The sequence below is a fragment of the Leptinotarsa decemlineata genome, unplaced genomic scaffold, assembly GCF_025532065.1.
Source record: "Leptinotarsa decemlineata unplaced genomic scaffold, Ldec_3_MD MMD2_tig00026340_RagTag_RagTag, whole genome shotgun sequence".
NCBI lineage: Eukaryota > Metazoa > Arthropoda > Insecta > Coleoptera > Chrysomelidae > Leptinotarsa > Leptinotarsa decemlineata.
In genome coordinates this window covers 16,468,431-16,489,920 of record NW_027412694.1, presented here as the reverse complement: position 1 = coordinate 16,489,920, position 21,490 = coordinate 16,468,431, and the positions used below count along the sequence as shown (strand labels likewise).

General features: G+C 35.0%; 1 protein-coding gene and 1 long non-coding RNA gene across 2 annotated transcripts in view; both read right to left on the bottom strand.

Moving 5' to 3' along the window:
* LOC111501838 (retinol-binding protein pinta) overlaps nucleotides 1-21,281 on the bottom strand; it is a 34,060-nt gene extending 12,779 nt beyond the window's left edge. The window contains exons 1-3 of the mRNA XM_023155751.2: nucleotides 21,053-21,281; nucleotides 17,374-17,527; nucleotides 10,155-10,404 (exon numbers count right to left, since the gene is read on the bottom strand). Of these exons, the coding sequence (XP_023011519.2) occupies nucleotides 10,155-10,404; nucleotides 17,374-17,527; nucleotides 21,053-21,206 (558 nt within the window). The 5' untranslated portion in view covers nucleotides 21,207-21,281. The remainder of the gene's footprint in view (nucleotides 1-10,154; nucleotides 10,405-17,373; nucleotides 17,528-21,052) is intronic.
* Nucleotides 4-3,972, bottom strand: LOC111501839 (uncharacterized). Its single transcript, XR_002721655.2, has 3 exons — nucleotides 2,471-3,972; nucleotides 624-716; nucleotides 4-563 (listed from the first exon to the last, which is right to left on the bottom strand). It is a non-coding gene; the product is annotated as an uncharacterized lncRNA (long non-coding RNA).
* Nucleotides 21,282-21,490: the final 209 nt, after the last annotated feature.

Genomic DNA, 21,490 nt, shown 5'->3' with positions numbered 1-21,490 from the left:
AATGAAAAAAGTATGTACAAGTTTCATAAAAATCCAGTGGAGTCATATATTTTTTCGCCCAAAAAAAACGTAACGTGTCTATGGAAGAGAAAGTAGTATCATTTCTATAGATATCAATTTCAAGATCCTGATCACTTTTAAGCACTAACACATCAAAAAATTGTAACTCTTATGAAGAGAGGTTGCGTAACAGTATCAATTTATTCTTAAAATAACAATTGTTGTTTTTGCCGACGTTTCAAATATAATTACATTCATCTTCGGGGTTCGAAAGGTAGTTTATTCGTGTTGATGATATTACTATTTTGAAAACTACTACTATTCGAGCTCTTATAGCATTTTCTTTTGCCATGCATTATTCCATCCTTATCAAATGCTATTTCTTTCAAGGTGTAGCTCATGTTTCACTTGGTCAACTTGAACCATATTCAACTTACACTACCTAATTATGAACTGAAGCGAGTTATACTAATATTTTTTATTCAAATGATAGATTCACATCATATAGATAACCAGGTGTTCATGTTTTTCATATGTGGACCGTAATAATGCTCCACCAATCTCTGAAAAGGAAAAAAAGGAATTAGTGGTGTTGTAGAATACTCATTATGTTTCTTATCTACCTTCAAGATGTCATATAATTGTACTCTATCATGTAGAGCACACAACACTTTCCTAAATGCTGTCTTCTGCAGATTACACTACTAGTAGGGTTCCTATGAATCGAAAGAGACAATTTTACGTGATGTGTATAAGTATTTAGGAATTTAGTATAAGTGTTAGGAATCACACGTTAAAAGGTTGTCGTTCGTAGGAGTGCGACAGCTGGTTAACAGAAAAACAGATTTTAAAACAGATTTGAACAGATTTCTATTATAAATTTGTACTATACAGCGGCGGCTCGTCAGAGGAGGCAAGGGAGGCATAGCCTCCCCATAAAATTTGAGGCTATTCATCGCAATAAATTAAAAGATATTGACAAATAATTATGATTATTTTTTTCTGAAAATGCTTGGGTATCATTACTTTACCATTAGTTTTTAATATAAATATATATTATGCCCGAAAAACACTAATCACTCACTACGTAATACGTACCACACTGTATCCTGCTCAAACTCAAACGCACCGTCCATGAACGAATAACGAATAAACTATCAACGCGAAATAAAAAATGGCATATGTTGCAAGGGAGCCAAGCTTCCGACCGCTTTAAAGAACATAGGCTCCACGAGACCGATCCAACCAGAGACATACGTCCCGATTTGTAATTTCAGTTGCTGAAATTCTAGTGTCAGAGGAGGCTTGCCTCCAGTTGGTCTCCGTTAGTGTATGAATGTGTTTGTTTTTTATTTAATAATAAGGACGAGATACCGTGACGGACCGGGACTGAAAAGTATTCCGGTGAATCGTTTTAGTGTTTCTTGATAATATTTGTTATTTGTGTATAAAACAGGCAGTATTATATTATAGCAGTGCTTTTTGGTAATATTTTTATTGTGTTTTTGAAGTGTTTTCTTTCAACTTCAAGGTGTTTTCAGGTTTTCACTTTTCGGTAATTTTTTTTTCATTTATTATGGATAATTTGGACGGAATTAAAAAATCTGACGATATAGTCGATTGGTTGCTGACAAATAATTTCAAGTCTCCATCTTATGATAATAAATTTTACATTATTAAAACTCTGGGAAGGCCTCAACCAAATTAGAATTCAATTTTAAATCGTCAGATAATCGACAAAATCGTGGATTTATTATTAGTTGGTACGATAAATGCGATTGGTTAACTGGCTCCATCAAACGAGAAAAACTTTTTTTGTTGGCCCTGTGTTTTATTTTCCGTACAAACCGAATACCAAACGTTGTTCGAATTAGGATACTCCGATATAAAAAAAATTACCTCGTGTTATGAGGCAAATATGATTCACAATTTGACACTTTTTTAAACGGTATCGTTTTTTCGGGCACCTCAAAAACCATCCAAAATGATCTTATTATAGACAGTGTGGCATACATTATAAAGGAAAATATAAGCAAGGAGATTGAAATGTTTCTTTTTTTGCATGGGAAATTGATGAAACTACCGATATTACCTGTACATCACAACTTTCACTCGTTTTTAGATATGTCAAAGATGTTAATGTGGTAGAACGTTTTATGGGTTTTCATGATGTTTCATCTGGGCACACAGCTGACGATTTGTTTAATTTTTTAATTCGTACGCAAACCTATGATGGGCGGTCATTTAAATGGTTTATAAACCCAAATAAAGTCCATAGCTCCTCAAGCACTTTTTACGCATTGTCATGCCCATGCCCTTACTTTAGAATTAAGCAAAGCGTGCAACAACATAAAAAAGTTCGCGCCTCTGGCGGGCTTTTCTGTGTGTATATAGTCTATATGACTTAAGCCTCCCTTGTTCCCCAATGCACGAGCCGTCACTGGTACTATATATTGTTACATTTACTCACCTGTTACTGAAGAGTATAATCACTTTAGTTATCATGCATTGATATATCTGTATATATTTTCACCGTTGTATTTATGTATTTTCAAGCCTTGGATCGTCTATTTGCGCTGGTGGTGATTGAGTATTTTCATCTGTCATCAGAAAATGAACAATCGGATGTCGACCTCTAACTTTCAATCAGTTGAAGGATATTTTCTTTCATGTTCCAAGAACAGATCGGTTAATGTGGGCTGTTCTCACCATCCTTCCCCACTCGATGCGTTCGTTGTTTATTCGACACTACGAAACGTGAATCCCTATACATGTCATCTGGCGGGTCGAAACAACTACTTTTTTCTTCAAGTAGTCCTTTTGACATTAGGTAGACTTTTTTGGCTTTGCAGTTTTCGTCATTTGAGAACATCCATATATATGTATATATTAAAATTTTATTAGTTCCAGTTCAAATCTTAACCTGTCCGAAAATAATGAAACTTTGTCTGACGTCACCGTTTCGACGTGAAAAACAGACTCAGAATACATGCCAGTCAGAATAAGCTGTAGGTTGATTTTTAAGAAGTTTTTTTCGAAAATTGAAAAGAAGGTCCTTTTTTTTGGATGGCCGGCGTGACTTCAGAGTGGCGAGTCATAAGCACTGGTTTTCTTGGTGACATTTTTTTTTGCGATGAGGATATGCTCACACATATTGTTATTTTGGTATTTAGTTTGTTCCTGTTGAGAGCAAGTTTACCCTCTGAACCCGATAGGTATGTAATTTCAGTATTTAAATCTTGCAAGCTTCCCTCCGCCATTTTGCCTTTTTTCTGGTATGTTGAAATTGGTTGTAATTAAACCTTCCACAGGGTTTTTTCGTTGGGACTTGATGATCTTTACTCACTATAATTTGAGAAGAAATAATCCATTCCTGGAGTTCCCTTTTTCGAGTCTGATTTCAAGAAGTCTAACACGGGTACCACGAGGCCCTGTTCAACGGCTTCCTGTTTGTAATTGAACCGTATCAGTACTTTCAACCGTAGCAGTATCCCAAACTCCGAAGATGTATCCCAGGTCCGATGTATAGTTCTAATGAAGTGTTCAGGATGCAGGTTCCATTGCAAAGCAGATTTGATTCCACCAATATCAGCTGATCCGCCTTTACTTCAGCTGGAAGTAAATCCATCAGGCACCCGGTTTGACACATCCACCATACACGTTCACCACCACCAATATACCGTCCAAGGCAGAGCTGATTCTGAAGCTCTTTGAAAGGTATAAAATCCTATTATTTTTATTAATCATCCATGTAATGGAGAAAACATATTCGTTCATTATTATTTTGGGTAGTGTCCCAGATATTGTATATAACTCATTGTATCTTATCATTCTACGCCATAAACAAAAATTATTGTAGTAATAATTTATTGTTGGGGATTTTGACTTTCATTTCATAAGGCTCTGTCATTCTCAATATTTTGTTTCCAGGGTTTCATAAAATAAAATTCTAGTGGCACCTAACATTTTTTTTGCTATCAAACGATATTTAGTTGAGACTTGAACCCATGTCTAATGCCGCCAGACGAACAGCTGCCGTTCACTGTGTGTATATACACTGTGTCCTTAAAGTATGGAACACATTCATTTTTAGCTAAACAGGTCATTTTAAGAAATAATCCTGAAACACGTCGATTTTTTATCTTAATTTACCGTATTTTAAAATAATAATCTGATATACAAGGTGAATTACGTTCGAGTAATGACGTCACCGGCATTTTTTTTAATGGAACACCCCCATTTTGTCTCAATTTTCGGATTACTCTAGCTGAGCTGATTCCAAAAATGTATCACACGTTGATTCCAATTGGTACAGGGTGGACAAAAATACAGTAGTTGTGTGTGTGCTAATAAAGTAACGCGTTACATTCTTTATTAGGTAAATTAACAATATTATCAAAAATACTTATTGTCTAGCGGCAATTGGTTTAAATGTAACACCCCGTAGTTTGCTCCATGTTTAGAGTAATGAAAAGGAGCTGTTTCCAAACATGTTTGGTACTTGTGGTCTAGCAGACAGAATATAAAAGAAATTATTTCTTATCTACATTTATAAAAAACATAGTCGTCTAGTTTTTTGTGAAATATCATTATTTGTTTAGTAATTTATTGATGTTCAGTGACAGTTTAGTACTACAATATTTTTGGTATTCGTGAATATTCGAATGATTGCTTAGATTTAATTGGAAGTAGAAATGAAGTTGAGTGTAAAACAAAGAATTGAAATACTTATGATGATTGGGTATGGAGACAGATCGCGAACTCAGATGGAAGTGTGCAATTTGTTTAATGATAAATATCCAGAAAGACCTATAACGCGTTCAACAGTCAGTAAGCTGGAAACGAAATTTCGAGAAACTGGTACGGTTGCAAATGTACGCAAATCAGGTCGTCCCCCTGCAAATGCTGATACAGCATTAGATGTTTTACTGAGTTTTGAAGAAGATGCGCACACTTCTGTTCGTAAAGTTAGTCGCGAAATCGTTGTTGGCAAAACAACGGTACACAAACTATTGAAGCTTGAAAAATGGCATCCTCATAAAATCAAACTTGTGCATGAATTAAACGAAGATGATCCCGATAGACGACTCCAATTTTGCGAAAAAATGATGGATAAATGTCACCGAGACCCTCTCTTGATACAAAACATTATTTTTTCTGATGAGTCCACTTTCACTTTAAATGGTGAGGTTAACCATCAGAATTGTAGATACTGGGCAGAAGAAAACTCCCACTGGATGCGTGAGGATCATACAAAATACCCTCAAAAGGTAAATGTATGGGCTGGAATTGTACGAAATCGAATCATTGGACCCTACTTTATCGGGGCAAAGTACCTTGAGTTTTTAAGGGGGTATCTCGTACCTACTTTACGTAATTTATTTCCCAGCAGTCGTAATCCTGGAGGTTTTGATGAAAGTTTATGGTTTCAACAGGATGGTGCACTTCCACATTATGCTGTAGATGATGGAAGGTACGTAGATGAAATTTTTCCGAACAGGTGGATTGGTAGACGTGGACCCACTGAATGGCCAGCGAGGTCACCAGATTTAAATCCTTTGGATTATTTTCTGTGGGGCCATCTGAAGAATGTTATTCATAAAACGAAACCAGCAAATATTGAAGATGTACAAGTGAAAATTCGAACAAAAATAAACAATATTACGCAAGAAACCATACACAAGGTTCAACAAGAATTTGTACATTTAATATAAAGTCATGTATTCCAGCGTATTCTGTCCGTTAGACAATAAGTATTTTTGATAATATTGTTAATTTACGTAATGAAGAATGTTACGCGGTACTTTATTAGCACACACACAACTACTGTATTTTTGTCCACCCTGTACCAATTGGAATCAACATGTTATACATTTTTGGAATCAGCTCAGCTAGAGTAATCCGAAAATTGAGACAAAATGGGGGTGTTTTATTAAAAAAAAATGACGGTGACATCATTACTCGAACGTAATTCACCCTGTATATTAGATTATTATTTTAAAATACGGTAAATTAACATCAAAAATCGACGTGTTTCAGGATTATTTCTTAAAATGACCTGTTTAGCTAAAAATGAATTCGTTCTATACTTTACGGACACAGTGTATAAGTAAAATTTATGTCACACCCTGAAGAAGAATTCATTCAAATTCGAAACGTCGACAAGGAAACAATTGTTTTAAAAAAAAATTGATCCTATTACCAAACCAACCTTTTTTCAGGTGAATTATTGGATCACTAAACTGGTTACCTGCAAACTTTAAATTCGGGAATCTGTTGTTCAGGGGTGCAACTAAGGCTCTTTTGTGTCAAAAATTCGCTCATACACCATCTACGAATCGGATACAAATTTGTGGAAAATGAAGTAATACTTTGCGTTCGATACAAATACTTATGGGCTGAAAAGTCCCGAGCCCAAGAAAAAAACTGTTTTTTTTTTAATGGGCTTTATTTATCGACGTTATCCATCACATAATCATTCCAGCGCCGATCTATCATTTCAATACTACTTTTTTCAGAACGATTTATATCTATCTTCACTCAAAATTGGCCTCAGTTCCAGCAATAACATTTTCATTCGAGCGAAATTTTTTACCGTTGAGCATTTCTCTGAGGTCTTCGAGGAGCCACCAGTCGCTGGGAGCCAAATCTGGCGAATATGTTGGATGTGGAAGCAACTCGAAGTCCAATTCATGTAGGTTTGCCATTGTCTTGAGCGACTCGTGACACGGTGCGTTGTCTTGATGAAATAACATTTTTTTCTCTGACATATGCGCTCGTTTTTTCGCAACTTCGGCATTGAAACGCTTCAAGATTGCCCCTTCTCAGGACAGTTGATGAAAATCACCCCAGGCACATCACAACATACCAAGGCCATAACTTTTCCAGCCCAATGATGTGCTTCTGGACGCTTTGGAGGAGATTTACCAGTTGCTCTCCACTCAGATGACGATTGTATGGATTCCGGAGTGAAATGATGGATACACGATTCATCCATGTTTGTTTTGTTCAAACATAGTGAAACACTGCACAGATTCATCAAAACTTTCTTGTTTCTGGTCAACACTGATCTCGCGCAGCACCCACTTCGAACAGAGCTTTCTCATAGTCAAGAGCTCATACAATATAAAGCCAGTGCATCCTCTGGGTATCTTCACAATGTCAGCTTACTCACGCAACTTCACTTCTCGATCACTCAGAATAATGTGGTGGACATTTTTAAGTTTTCTGGTGTCACTGCCACAGAACGATTTGAAGAAATAGGAAGAGAGACATTGCTTGAAGATCTGACAAGACATGAAGAATACCTACAACAGGAAGCGGGGAAAGTTGGTGAGGAAACAATGCTCAAATGCGAAACGAGAACAGGACAACTATGAAGTCACCAACGTCATGAACATGAGTTCCCGCCCGTTCACGAACATAGAGAAATCTTTGTTGAGGAAAAGTCTGAACTTTGCATTGCACCAACATCTGTGTCCACTTTAGAAATGATAACTGCAGTAGAATCCATCAGTTCTCTTATGAATCAGATCGAGGCAGAAGAATTCAAATGGAAAATCAGAGAACAGCTAGATCGAGAACCAGTTCCAACTTCTAACGTCAGCAGTGAAGAACGGAGAGCCCTAAACGGGCTACGTAGAGACAACACTATCGAGATCTCACCTGCAGATAAGGGAAATGCTACTGTTGTGATGGATACTGATCTCTACGAACAGAAGATCGAAGAGGTGCTTCAGAACCGAAAATACACGAAGATCGTAAGAGACCCTACTGCATCAATTGGAAGGAAGTTGTACCAGACTTTGAAAAAACACCAAGTCTATTTTTCGAAAAAAGAGAGATCATCGCTAACACCGCACCACAGTGAGCCCACTCACTTGTATGGACTACGCAAAATCCACAAAAAGGATGTTTCGCTCAGACCGATCATTAGCTCCAGAGATTCAGCCTCTCAGAACTTGTCCAGATTTTCACTACCAATAATTAAACCACTGCAAGGTAGAACATCATCTTTTGTGAAAAATTCGGAGCATTTCGTTAAACTACTAGAGGAAATCAAAGTCAAAGTGCATTATCAACTGATCAGTTTCAACGTTCCTGTCGAAGAAGCACAATCATACAGAAGAAGCTATCCGAAAATGTGGACCTGAGAGATAGAACAAACTTACTGATACAAGTAATCATGGAATTACTAGGATTCTGTGTACGAAACTGCTACTTTAATATATATTTGGAGTGGTTTGAAACTCTGGCCATTGAGGAAGCCTAGAAGAAGCCCGGAGTCTGGTTGAGATACGTAAACGACACCTTCATAATATGGAACCATGTGAATGCAGAACTGGACACTTTACTCAAGCACATAAATAACGTAAGTCTTTCCATCACTTTCAGAATGGAGAAGGGAGTCCACAACGAATTGCCTTCCTCAGACGTTTTGGTAAAGAGGGAAGCATCTGTATATCGAAAATCAACCCACACCGGACAGTATCTGAATCAGAAATCCAACCACCATCAATCGACTAAGAGAGAAATCATCAAGACTCTACCAGACCGTGCTTTCGGGCACTGTAATACAAAGAAAGGTCTCGAAAAGAAACTAGGCATCATCAAAAATGACCTTCAACGGATTGGTTACTCCAGAGTGATGGTAGAACAGGCTTTAGCTAGAAAACAGAAGAAGCTTCACAAGAAAGCGAAGCCCCCACAACCAGTACTTGTACTTCTCTACATCAGAGGATTATCGAAAAGGATAAGAAGGATTGGGTCCAAGTATAACATCAGGACCTGCTTCAGATCTGAAAACACTATCCGTAGCAGCCTCACGAAAACCAGGCCACCAAACGCGGACTGCGATTCCAAGAATTGCATTTACTGGATACCCTGCGAGTGCGGAGAATCATACATCGGTGAAACTAAGAAGTCATTGGAAGTTCGCATTGCTGAACACAAGAAACACACACAGTGAGGAGAAACCAGCAAATGCACAGAGCATGTTTGGACTCATCAACATAACAGCAAGTGGAGTTAAACTGAAATCATCCTCAAAGAGGAACACTGGTTTGGGAGAAAATTCGAAGGAGACACGTATATGTTGTCCAACAACGCATTCAAGCTAGCATAGAGTTACGTAACATTTGGAAACCTCTAATCAAGCGAAAAACGACCAACTCCCGCCAAACGGTCATCTCCCGTCAAAACCAATGAAGCGGTGAGAGGGAAGAGCGGGTAAGTGAAAGCACTCGAATGACCTATTAATAATTAGATCTCGGAGGAGTTATCTCCCGAAAACGATTGTGGATACTAACAATCGAAACGTCGTGACGTAACGAAGTTTGGAATCTTTAATTTTTTTTTTCCATTTTTTGTCAATAATATTTTTTCAATTTTTCAATTTTCAGCTTTTATTGATATTTAAATTTTTTATTTTTGGGTTGTTGCTTGTATGTTATTTCTTTGTAATTTCAGTTTCTTGTTTGATAAAATTGTTATTTTTGGTTATTCTGTTTGATTTTTTTCAGGGATTTCAGATAAATTTACATTATATTAGACAATGGAAGTCCGAACTGATAGAGTACATCACGAAACATTGTCAACCACCTTCAAACAAACTAAAGTAGTCTCACTCTCACACGATAACTCACAAACTAATCAGTAGAATATCATTGGATTTCAACAGCTTTCTATGTGTTAGGTCCGAGTATTTTAAAACTATGTAGTGTATTGTAGTATAGCCAAGAGTGTAATGAAGGATGTTGGGGATGGAGACGAAACCGGTAATGAACACCAAGAAGAGTGGTTTGGAGACAAGACTATTCATCTATAGAAAAAATTGTTCAGAATTTAATGAACCCATTCCATCGTTCTCAAAGTTGTTAACTTGTGAAATGATGTCGGGAATAAATGTGAAAATACTTATCCTCTTCAATGAAAAATGAAATTTATTGTTGGATTCTGCAAAACAAATATTTTGATATTCTCCACAATTAATTTAATTTTTGTATCTTCCTCTCTTTTCTCTCTTGAGTACTTTCTCATTTCGAAATATCAATTGAATTGAATGAAAGCTGTAGCTTCTTCACAAAAATACCATTGATGATTACTGAACGAACTATTTCGAAGTGAATGTGAACGGCAGAATATTTTATACAAACCTCTAGAATCATGACTGCTTTCTTCAAATGAATCGGCGTAATTTTCAACAGTTCTGATAACTTTATTTTATTCACATCGTCAATGACAATGTTTGTCGTTAAAATATCTTCATCCATTCTGAATCCCAGTATATTTGAAGCATATCCCATCCATCTATCGAAGTCCCAGTTTTCTGTACAATTTTCCACTATTTTCGCTATGTATATTCTGTCTTCCCCTGCCGTTCTTTTCGGCAAAGGAAAAAAGTACCTGGAATTTTCGTGAGAAAAAATTATTTTCAATGAAATCAATCAGATAATGGGAAATATCATGAATGAATAGAGCGAGGAACCTTTTTCTCCAGTGAGTGTTTCCTAGTGAAACAGATCGAAATCATTAGAAACACTTAAAAACACAATACTAAAATGATTCTTACCGGATGATGTGTTCATGACTTGTCAGATATATTTTTCATTTTGATCTTCAGGAGATAAGAATGAATTTATTCTCCTTGAGTTGACGGAATGAATGGAATCCCTATGAATGAATTGGATTCTGTATATTTGATTTTTGAATAATTCAATGTTTCTACAGAAATAGCTATTCCAGAAGTACTTTTTCTTTTATGTATTCCATTATTCAAATCAGAGTAGTTGTTTCGAGAGGAATTTGTGAAAAGTTCATTTTGAAAGTGATGAAATAGAACGAATAAAATATGTATTGATCCTACTAACTATTCATAATGATGAATAGGACAAGTTAATTTCTGTTACAATTTTGAATGTCCTAGAAAAACAATTTGAGGTTCAGTTGACGAACAAATCCACAACAAGACAAACCGTTACAATGCAAAGTTATTACAAGTTCACACTCGTAACCAGGAAATCTTGCGTTTTTTATTTCATGCAATAGAATGTAGGAAAAACAGCAGTCTGCATTGATGAGAGATTTTTTTGTAACTTGGATGTTTGCTTTCTTCCTCACTCCATGCTCCATTCAGAATGTTTTTCAATTATCTCGATACAAAGAAGAATGTGGTCATCTTTCAAAGAAAGTAAGGAAGTAATTGATTCCAAAATAAACTCTATACAAAACTTTGTAGTTTAGGCGAAAAAGTAACTTTCAGAAGTTATTCAAAAAACATTATTTCTGACAGTCAGCAGAGTCTTCCTGATATCAGTCCACAAAGAAATAACATGGCAACTGCAGTTGCTAAGAGGATCACCTATGATGCACTGTTTGGAACCTTTGATGTAGTAATTAATATTACTGGAGTTTTTTCCCAACACCGAATCGTTATTTTCAACACCTCGACACGTGTTTCGATCACCAAGTGATCATCTTCAAAGAAGAAGATTAAAACTAGAAACTTACGTGAAGCTAACCCTATTTATGCTATATAGGTATCCCCTACAGGTAAACCATCCAGGTGTACCACCCATACAGGTATACCAACCTAAATCAATTCCACAATTTCTCCTCATCTATTATTTTACAGTATATGTTTAACTGTTATAGCTGTATATAAAACAATTTTCAGCTATATAGTATGCTCTTTGGTATAGGGCCGTCATCGTTATTCATAATATTATTGTGTTTACTCATTTCTACACTCTCATAGGCATCTAGTTGCCTGTTGTTGTCAACTTATCTAACTAATCTTAATGAACTGAAGTCTATGGAATGGTTTTGTTCCAAAATATGATGGGCGACTGCTGATTTTCCAGGTCTTCCATATTTTAAGTGTGCTATGTGTTCCTTATATCTTACTTCAATAGATATTTTTGTCTGTTCATAATATTTTGCATCGCAGTCCTTACATTCAATTTCGTAAATTCCAAACTTTTCCGAATTCTCGACTTTGTCTTTTGGACTTCCCAAAAGGCTCTGTAGTGTATGACTTGTTTCAAAAACCACCTTCTTACCTAGTTCCTTGAAAATATTTCCAAAGTTCCTCGTATATTGGTGATATGGAACAGAGATGTATCTATTTTGGTTTTTGTCCTTTCTGAAAGTCGAGATTTCATTCATTCTTAACCTAACCACTAACCATTGCAAAAATAAATTTAGATAGGCAATAATGTGAAATTAATTTTTATATAGCTGAAAATTGTTTTATATAGAGCTATAACATATATTGTGAAATAATAGATGAGGAAAAATTGTAAAATTATTTCAGGTTAGTATACCTGAATGGGAGGTACACCTGGATAGTTCACCTGTATGGCATACCTATATAGCATAAATAGGGTAAGCTTCGCGTTTGTTTCTAGTTTTGATCTTCCTCTATGAAGATGATCACTTGGGGATCGAAACACGAGTCGAAGTGTTGAAAATAACGATTTGGTGTTAGAAAAAAATTCCAGTAATATTCAAGATGATCACTAGCAACTTTAAAATCGATTTCTAAAACATCAGAGAACTCAACTTAAATATATCCTCAGTGTACCATCAAATATTCCTCATATTCTTGCGCCCACAGAAATCAATGTCAGTGCTTCAACAAACCCCGTCAATTTTTTATATCTCGGTTATGATTTTCAATCCGGATTCAGATGTAACTTTGGAATATCTCCTTCCATCAGAAGCTATCTCTCCTGTAACCAAATTCATATACTGCGTTTATCGACCACCTAGCGATACACAATATAGAGCACTATTTCCTTCAATTGCAAAGACCATTGACTTTCTGCAAATAAATTATCCTAGTGCTGAATTTTCCATATTCTGTGATTTCAATATCCATAATATCGAATGGCTCAAATTTTCCAATCTCAAAGTCGCGAAGTTGTATATCAATGAAACAGATATAATAATATCAGGTCAGACTATTCCGCTTTCTGCTTCGATAAGTTTGTTGTGGGGTTAAAATGGACACCAATATGTCTTGGCACAATCACGTCGCAAAGGCTGCTTCTTAAAAGTTCGATACATTGTTCCCAACCAGAAAACTGTACACACCACCTAAGCAACTTTTGATGCTTTGTAAAGCTCAGACCAGAAAATCTTTGGAGCATTGTTCTTATGTTTGGACCTCTGCCCCCAAACATACCCTGAAGTTGCTGGATTCCATCCAGAAAAGAGCCATTCGCCTGATTGGAGACGCGAACATCACGTGCAAACTTGATAGCCTGGAACATCGAAGAAAGGTTCGAAATTTATCTTTCTTCTATAGATACTTTCACGGAAAGTGTTCAAGTGACTTGGCACATTTTATTCCACCAAGAGCAGTACGTATCAGAAATACGCGACGGACTGAGGCTGCTCAACGTTTTAGTACACCTGGAACTTCACTCTTCGTGAACTCTTTCATCTAAAGAAGTGCGTTCATGTGGAATAAACTTGCTGAGAATATTTTTTCAAATGGATTTAATCTCCAGCGATTGAAATTGCTACTTTCGCACAGGCACCGCTCTGAAAGCGCCCAAAGGATTTTTCTGTAGTGCTTGTGTTTTGTCCTCGAAAAGAAGAAGAAGGAAAAGCAACTTTTGTACTGGATAAAATCGGAACTCCTCAAGAACGCGAAAATTTACATGCTAGTCATGTATAAAAATACAACCCTTCTGATATCAATTGATGAACCGCACAGAGTGTTATTCAGTAATCAATACCCTAGTACAATCGGGATGCATGTTGTGGCATATGAAAGTACCATGTGCTATTCACCACCAGATGGTACTTGTTTACCATCTGGGAAATAATTATTTACGATCAGAATTGGCGACGAAATTTAGTATATTACTTGGAGTTTTTTTCCGACACCAAACCGTTATTTCAACACCTCGACACGTGTTTCGATCACCAAGTGATCATCTTCAAGAGGAATATCAAACTAATCATACTTACAAAGCTATCCCCATTTATACCATAGATACCTGTTTCAGATACCTGTTTCTTGAATGTCTCAAATTAATTTTACAATTTGCCTTATCCACTAGTCTTACATAAATTTTACAATGTGTCCTTATGTAATAGTATGGTAAATCTAATAACTGAAATATTATAAGCTATATGGAATTAATTTCATAATTTGTCTTATTTACTAGTCTTATATTAATTTTACAATGTGCCCTTATGTTATGGTTAAGTAAATCTGATAATTGAAATATTATAAGCTATATAAAACTCAATTTTACAATATTGCCTCATCTACTAAGTTTTACAATGTGTCCTTTTGTGATAGTGGGGTAAATTCAATAAATAGAATATTATTTTAATAAGCTATATGGCTTACTATTAGGTATTGGTACATCATCATTATTGATAATATTATTATGTTTATAATATTTCCAATACCAATTGGAACTGCACACAGAAGGAATTCCCGCCTCGACATAGGCGTCGGCATATTATTTTTCAGTGGTAGTTTTTCAGTTACTTACTTATTCTTACAATCATAGCAATTGATCACCCCATGAAAAAGTTATCTGAACTGAATTTTTCCACCATGGGTGATTATGAAGAACTTCGAAATTTAAGGTAGTTGATTTACGAGTCGAAAACTCTGAAATACAATGAAACTACAAATAATGACACCGAATTCTCGTCAAACATATATTTACAAAATAATAGAGGCAAACAAAATTGCTAGAGAAATCAAAATTCTTCTTCACTATATTCGGATGAGGCGGAATCATCATCGGGTTGAATAACGATCGGATTTATGGAACTTTGCACATAATATTTGTTCTCTTCTTTTATAACATGGGCGACACAGTTCTTCCACACATCTCTATTACCTACTTCATTCACCACTCGCCTTATATTGTCAAGCACCACAGCATTCAAAATCGGTGACTGATTACATTTCCGCAAGCTTTCTTTCATTGTGGCCCAAATCATTTCAATTGGATTGAACACACAATAGTATGGAGGCAAACGTAAGAGAATATGACCACGTGTTTCACAAGTCGAATCAATAATATACTCTTTTTTGACATTACGTTGTTTTATGGTCGCCAGTAATACCTTTTTCATTTGAATCTTTTCGGGTAATTCCATGTAATGATTTCGCATTAAATCAATAATATCTGCTTTTTTTGTGTTATTGTTTAATATTGTAGTCAATAGTCGAGAATGATACGAAGCGTTATCCACAACAATAACTGAGTTTGGAGGAATATTTGGGAGAAGCTGCTCACTGAACCAGATTTCGAATAGAGCCGCAGTTATATCTTCGTGGTAATCAGCAGACAAATCTTCTCCCCTTGAAGAAGGTGTGTTCAAAGCACAATACTTGGTTTCGTCTATCCAGCCATATTTGATAACATCATGGGTGTCAAACCAAGTTTCGTCGAGGTAGATTATATGTCTGCTGGATTCTCGGTAGCTTTTCATTCGCCTCAAATATTCTTGTCGTAGTTGAACAATGCGTGTCGATTCCATTCCTCGAGACAATAAGCCACCTCGTAGAGTGTCTAAAGATTTGTAATTGTAATCGGGATAGTCGAGTAATCAAAACCAAATCATTTCCAAGGCTGGTACTTCATTTTTTGGATATACCATAAATTGTTCGCCGAATCACATCTTTTGTAGCACCATCAACGTTTGGGAATTTTTTATTCCTTTGTTTTCGTTTCATTGGATGGTCCATGACATCCCTTATTTTAATGACTTGAAAAACTGTCGAAGGAGATAGTTTCGTTAACTCGCATATTCTATTCACAGTTCTCCTTCTTCGAGCATTCATGAATATTTAAAATTACTCGCTGAACTTGAACATGTGAGTCCTTATTTTCAAATTCCGGATACCTGTCGATTGACACAGATTTCTCACACGTAATGTTATCATTTGTTTCAAAAGGTCTCCAGAAAGCCATATTGATGAAAGTACCCAAAAACACTAAGATTTTCACAAAAATGAAGATGCTAACACCAAACTGTTAGCATCTTCAGGAGAAGCAAATTGATACTGAATCTAGAGACAAGGGTTAGCTATTTATATACCAGAAGTTTTTTTATTGGATGTGGACTTTGTTTGTTGAATGATGATTATTCTGATTGATTTTTCGGTAATTGACTAGTGGAACCACTACCTGCAAATTAATTTGTCAACAATAGATTAAAAAGTGCTCAAATTAATTTGCAGGTAATGATTCCACTAGTTAATTGCCGAAAAATCAATTAGGATAATCATCATTCAACAAACAAAGTCCACATCGGACCAAAAAACTCTAGGTATATAAACAGCTAACCCTTGTTTTTAGATTCAGTATCAATTTGCTTCTCCTGAAGATGCTAACCTTGTTAGCGACACGCGCGTCGAGTGCAAAAATATCAGTTTGGTGTTAGGGTAATTGATCTCTAGAAAAAGTTTTCAAAAATTGATTTGTAAAACCACTCACTACCTTACCTAACCCCACGAACACACGGCACTGATGAATTAATATTGTGAAACGGACAAAAAATTAGTATTCAGCCAGTCCAGATAACCGAGCCTTCATTCCTCAACTACATTTGATAGCACGTTTACTAACTCTCTGGGCGACTAGTGGCCACAGGCAAGAAATGTTTATGACTGTACTCTTATTTTTATAAGCAACTGCTGTTTTTTCAGGTCGCCAATATTTTAAATGTACTAAAGGTTTGTGTTGTTTTTGTTCGATTGTCAACCTCATTCTGAGAAATTTCGGTGCCGGCGAATAATGCTGACAGTCCTCTGGAATAAGATATAATTTGTTGGATATTGCAATGCAAATTTTTTTCCTGGTGTTAGATGTGTGATTTTTTTCATTAAAATGAATGTGATATTTGAAATAGTTAGTTTTCAGTTTCGAGAGTCGTTACCGACAGAAGAATAAAATTCAGCATCCTGACAGAATATTTTCTATTACCAGAACCTATAAAAGCTGTATCCCTGTTACGGTAGAATTAGTTCGAACATTCAATGAAGTGGTGAGGAATTTTTCTGAATATGAAGATCAATTCCACATTTGCGGAGTGTCATGAGTTCAATCACAAATATGACGTTTGAAAAAGCAATGTTTGAAATTCATCACTTTTAACTACTTTAAAATAATTAGATTCAAGAATTTGATACATTCACCCAATAACCAAATGAAAATGAAAATCTTTCCTTTGTTTTGAGTTCCTTTTACAGTGGTGAAGGATGTTCAGTTGAATGTAACAATGAAATAATTTGAAAACTATTTTTTTTTCTTATTATTGAATTATTCAGGTAATATTCGATTCAGTTGAAATATGGAAAAATGTCATAACTAAATTGAAAAAAATGCATACAATTCATTTGCTGTTCGAACCATCATTCTGGAATCCATTTTCTCGTAAATTTCAGGAAGTAGAGTCCTTACTGTGTAAAACATGTCGATACGCTGTTTGCACTTCTCAATGCTGAACTTGTTCATTAACAACATGTTAACTAAGAAATTCCCACCTGAAAAAAATTGAACCTTTGAATCTCATCGGCATTAATTTCACCACCTGTGGAAAATGTTACTGAGTTTTTCAGTATTGACAATAATAATGAAGGCGCGAAACTCCTTCTCTTTAATTCCAACAGCTTCCTCTTGTAGATATCACCCACCGCTGATCTGGTGGAATCCTTCTTGAGAATGGTTTATACGTCGTTGTAGCTCCTCAACCCAAAACCCCAGACTTCATATTTCTGAAGATGACTCCGAGAGCCTGAACCCAATGAATTTCGAAATATATTAATCCCTGAAACAGTGTGGACCAAAATACGTTGAAGCTCTATAATTTTGATTATCTACCTTATCAATAGAAAAAAGGTCTCGAATCACTTTTGCGTAGACTTTCTCGGAAAGTATTTTGTTTATTGATTCGGCTTTAAACCCATTGTTAACCGCAATTTGCTTGATGATGTTGAGTTCTTTATTGAAATTATCTATTGATACTAATCTGTGGATCATGCTATTAAAAGCTGCTACTTTGTGTTGATGAAGATGGGTAGAATCATATAATATAGTAATATCTGTATAGGATGGTTTGTGATAAATTGAAATATCATGTTTGTTGTTCATTCCACTAATTATCAAGTACAAGAAATTTATTGATTTGTCTGCTCATACTTCAATAGTGAATTTATTGTTTTCATGAATTTTGTTATTTTCCCTATGAAAAGTATCTAATTGTCTCTTAGTACCTGTAAAACATACCAAAACATCATCCACATATCCATGGCAATTCATGAAATTTTCAATCATAGGATGTTTAGAAATCGACTTCTCTAGATTATTCATGAAAATTTTCGCAAGTAAGGGTCTTAATTTATTTTCCATAATTAAACCTTTTGAAGATCAATGATTTCTCGTTTTATGACTGGATTCACTCTATTTCCATCTATTAATTCTATCACTGAAGTAATGGTATCATCAGGAGGTATACTGCGAAATAGATTCTGCAAATCGAAGGATAGTAATTTTGCGTTGTCCTTCGAGAGAAATTCTGGAAATACGATAAATTCGGAAAGGAGTTCGAAGACGAAAGAAGAATATACCCCAAAAACATGTACTTACTCATGAAAGTATATCTTGTTTTCATCTCCAGCACACTTTTGGCGGTGACAGTGAAGCCGTTTATACTTCACGAACTACCTTTACCGTGTTGGCTGCCGGAAGGAGAATTTTGGTTTTACGCTATCTCTTTATTCGAAATTGAACATTTGTCCTCCGGTATATATGCTGGTGCTCTAGGATTTGACACGATGTTCCCCCTCATGTGCATGGGGGCGTTGATGCAATTTAGATTGCTCAATCGAGCTTTTTCCAGGATGGAAAACCAAAATGACGTACGGATTTGTGTAGCTCATCACACATTTTTATATGAGTAAGTAGCCGGCGAAATGAATACTTTTGTTTGTTTTTCACCCATGATTTCCCAACTGAATCATATAGCACAATCATTTGAGTCATTTTCTTTATAAATCTGACGTTGATTATACAGAACCTTCCTTAATAACATCATAATATTTAAATAAGTATATTATTAGTTAGTTAAAAAATGTATTTAAACGGTTTATATATATATATATATATATATATATATATATATATATATATATATATATATATATATATATATATATATATATATATATATATATATTGAATTTTACAAAATGGATTTGATGCTTTATATCTTCTATTAATTATCTGCGAGCGCTTTCGACAGTTGGTAGTATTGTCAATTACTTAATATTAGAGCACACTACTGCTACCAGTGTTTGATTTGGATGTTTTCAAATTCAAAAAAATATACAACGACAACTTTTGATGAACTAGATTTACTGATAATCAAAATGTTAGAACCCCCGAAAATCCCATACGCAAAGATTCGTCTTTTTTGTCGGGCCAAAATTATATAACCAGCTTCCTATGGAGCTTAAAACAGTATCAAAAATTGAAAAATTGAAATCTGCTATCAAAAAGTATATATCAGAAAATTCTAAAATACTTGACATATTCTGAAAATATATTATTTAGTGCTGGAGGTAACTTACAGTTTACTTCACCCCCGACCTTCACCCCCATTGATTTTTCAATAAAATTTTAATTCACTGTCACTTTTATGTTTCTTTTGTTGTAAATTGACAATGAAAAATAAATAATTTTTGTCTGAATTATGTAAGCATGTACTGTTAAATGATATTCCAACTATGAGTGGAATGAAACAGCACAAACGGGCATTCTGATGCCTGGGTGTATTTCACCCATTTGTAGTAGTTTTGACATAATATATTTCACATATTTGTAGTGAAAAATTGAAATAAATTTGATTGATTTGATCTGATTTGAATTTGAATAGATCACCATTATTGAACTTGTTTTCTTAGAAAAACCGAGAAAGAATTATTATTGATATAGAAGTGAGGTAATATGTTTTAGCTGATCATAATTGAAGAGGTACCTTAGTTAGTGATCCAAGTAATTTTTTTGGAGGTAGTCCTAATTATGGTTACCTGTAGTATATAAATATAAGTGTAAGAAACAACATAAAGTGTTCAAATCACTTGATAAAGCTACTGTGTTAGCAAATCATGTTGTGATATATATTTTTCAGATAAAGTTTGTGGAGATCGAATCGTGAGATGTAGTTTATGAAATTACTATTGGTCTTCATCAAATTACGGATCAGAAAAAAAAACTTCATTCTAAAAAATTGCCAGTGTTTCCCAATAATATATTATTATTTAATGAGGTTTTTTCAATTCAATTTCGATAAATAAACTTCATTTCTATACAGTTTGGGCACCCCTTACAAGTGTGACATATCGAAGTTGTCTTTTTTTTAAATGGAACACTCTATATTTTGTTACACTTTTAAATGGGCCAGAAAAAAATAATATGATTTCATATGGAGTACTATGTGCCTAACTAAAACCGTTCTCGAGTTATAGTTTTTTTTTTATCAAAATGCCTGGTATAATAATTGGAAACTAAATAACATCGAAATGTATAGAAAACGAATCTGACCGAGCAACAAACCACATACCTCGTGATTCTACTGAAAAATTCCAACATCGTGATGTCATAGAACAGCTTAACAATATCATAACAATACTGTTAACAGTTTTTTGTGTTCGCGAGTTCGCTTTAACAACGACCATTGATGAAATTGAAGAAATTAAAAAACAAAATCAAATTTCTTTAGAAATTTTGGAAGAATCATGTGCAGCGAGTGTTGATTCACTGCTTAAAATAACTCAAAAGTGATATCAAAAAATTATGAACTTTTTGAAACAGCCGCCGGTCATCTGGATACCGTTAAATCAAAATAACATATGGGACGACGAACATTCTTTAAACGTGTCACCGTTTTCGATAGCCATATTATTTATCGAATATTCTAAAATTTTCGAAGGAAGTTTTCTGTAGAAGAACAGTACTTTGTATTTATCTACACTGTCTAAGCTCACGAAAAAATTAAAAATCATACTCACTGGGTTTCTCAGGTAAATGCGGTTGCGTTGTCATCCACTCGGTCAATATTTTCACGTGTTCCTCTAGTTGTTTCTCCGTTCTCTCTGCAGATTTCAGTGCTACTTTCAGAGCAGATTCATTATTTGCTGACAGCCAGTCTTCGATATCTACCATTCTGCTAGAGAGATTAGTGAACGAGTTGAGACTACATATATTTTCAACTTGAATTTAGATAATATGCAGTATCATTATCCCCATTAAGTGAAATTAAACGACTACAAGTACATGCCAATCACTCATGTATTGATAAATGCAACATGTTCAAAGTCAATCAAACCAATATTTGATGAATGTGCGAGTACCTCAGGACCTTGAAGTTTCCATGTATTACATCTTTTCATCTATTATGAAGTTTCAATATTGAATTTTCTAGAAAGTGATATTCTATAGAAAAGATT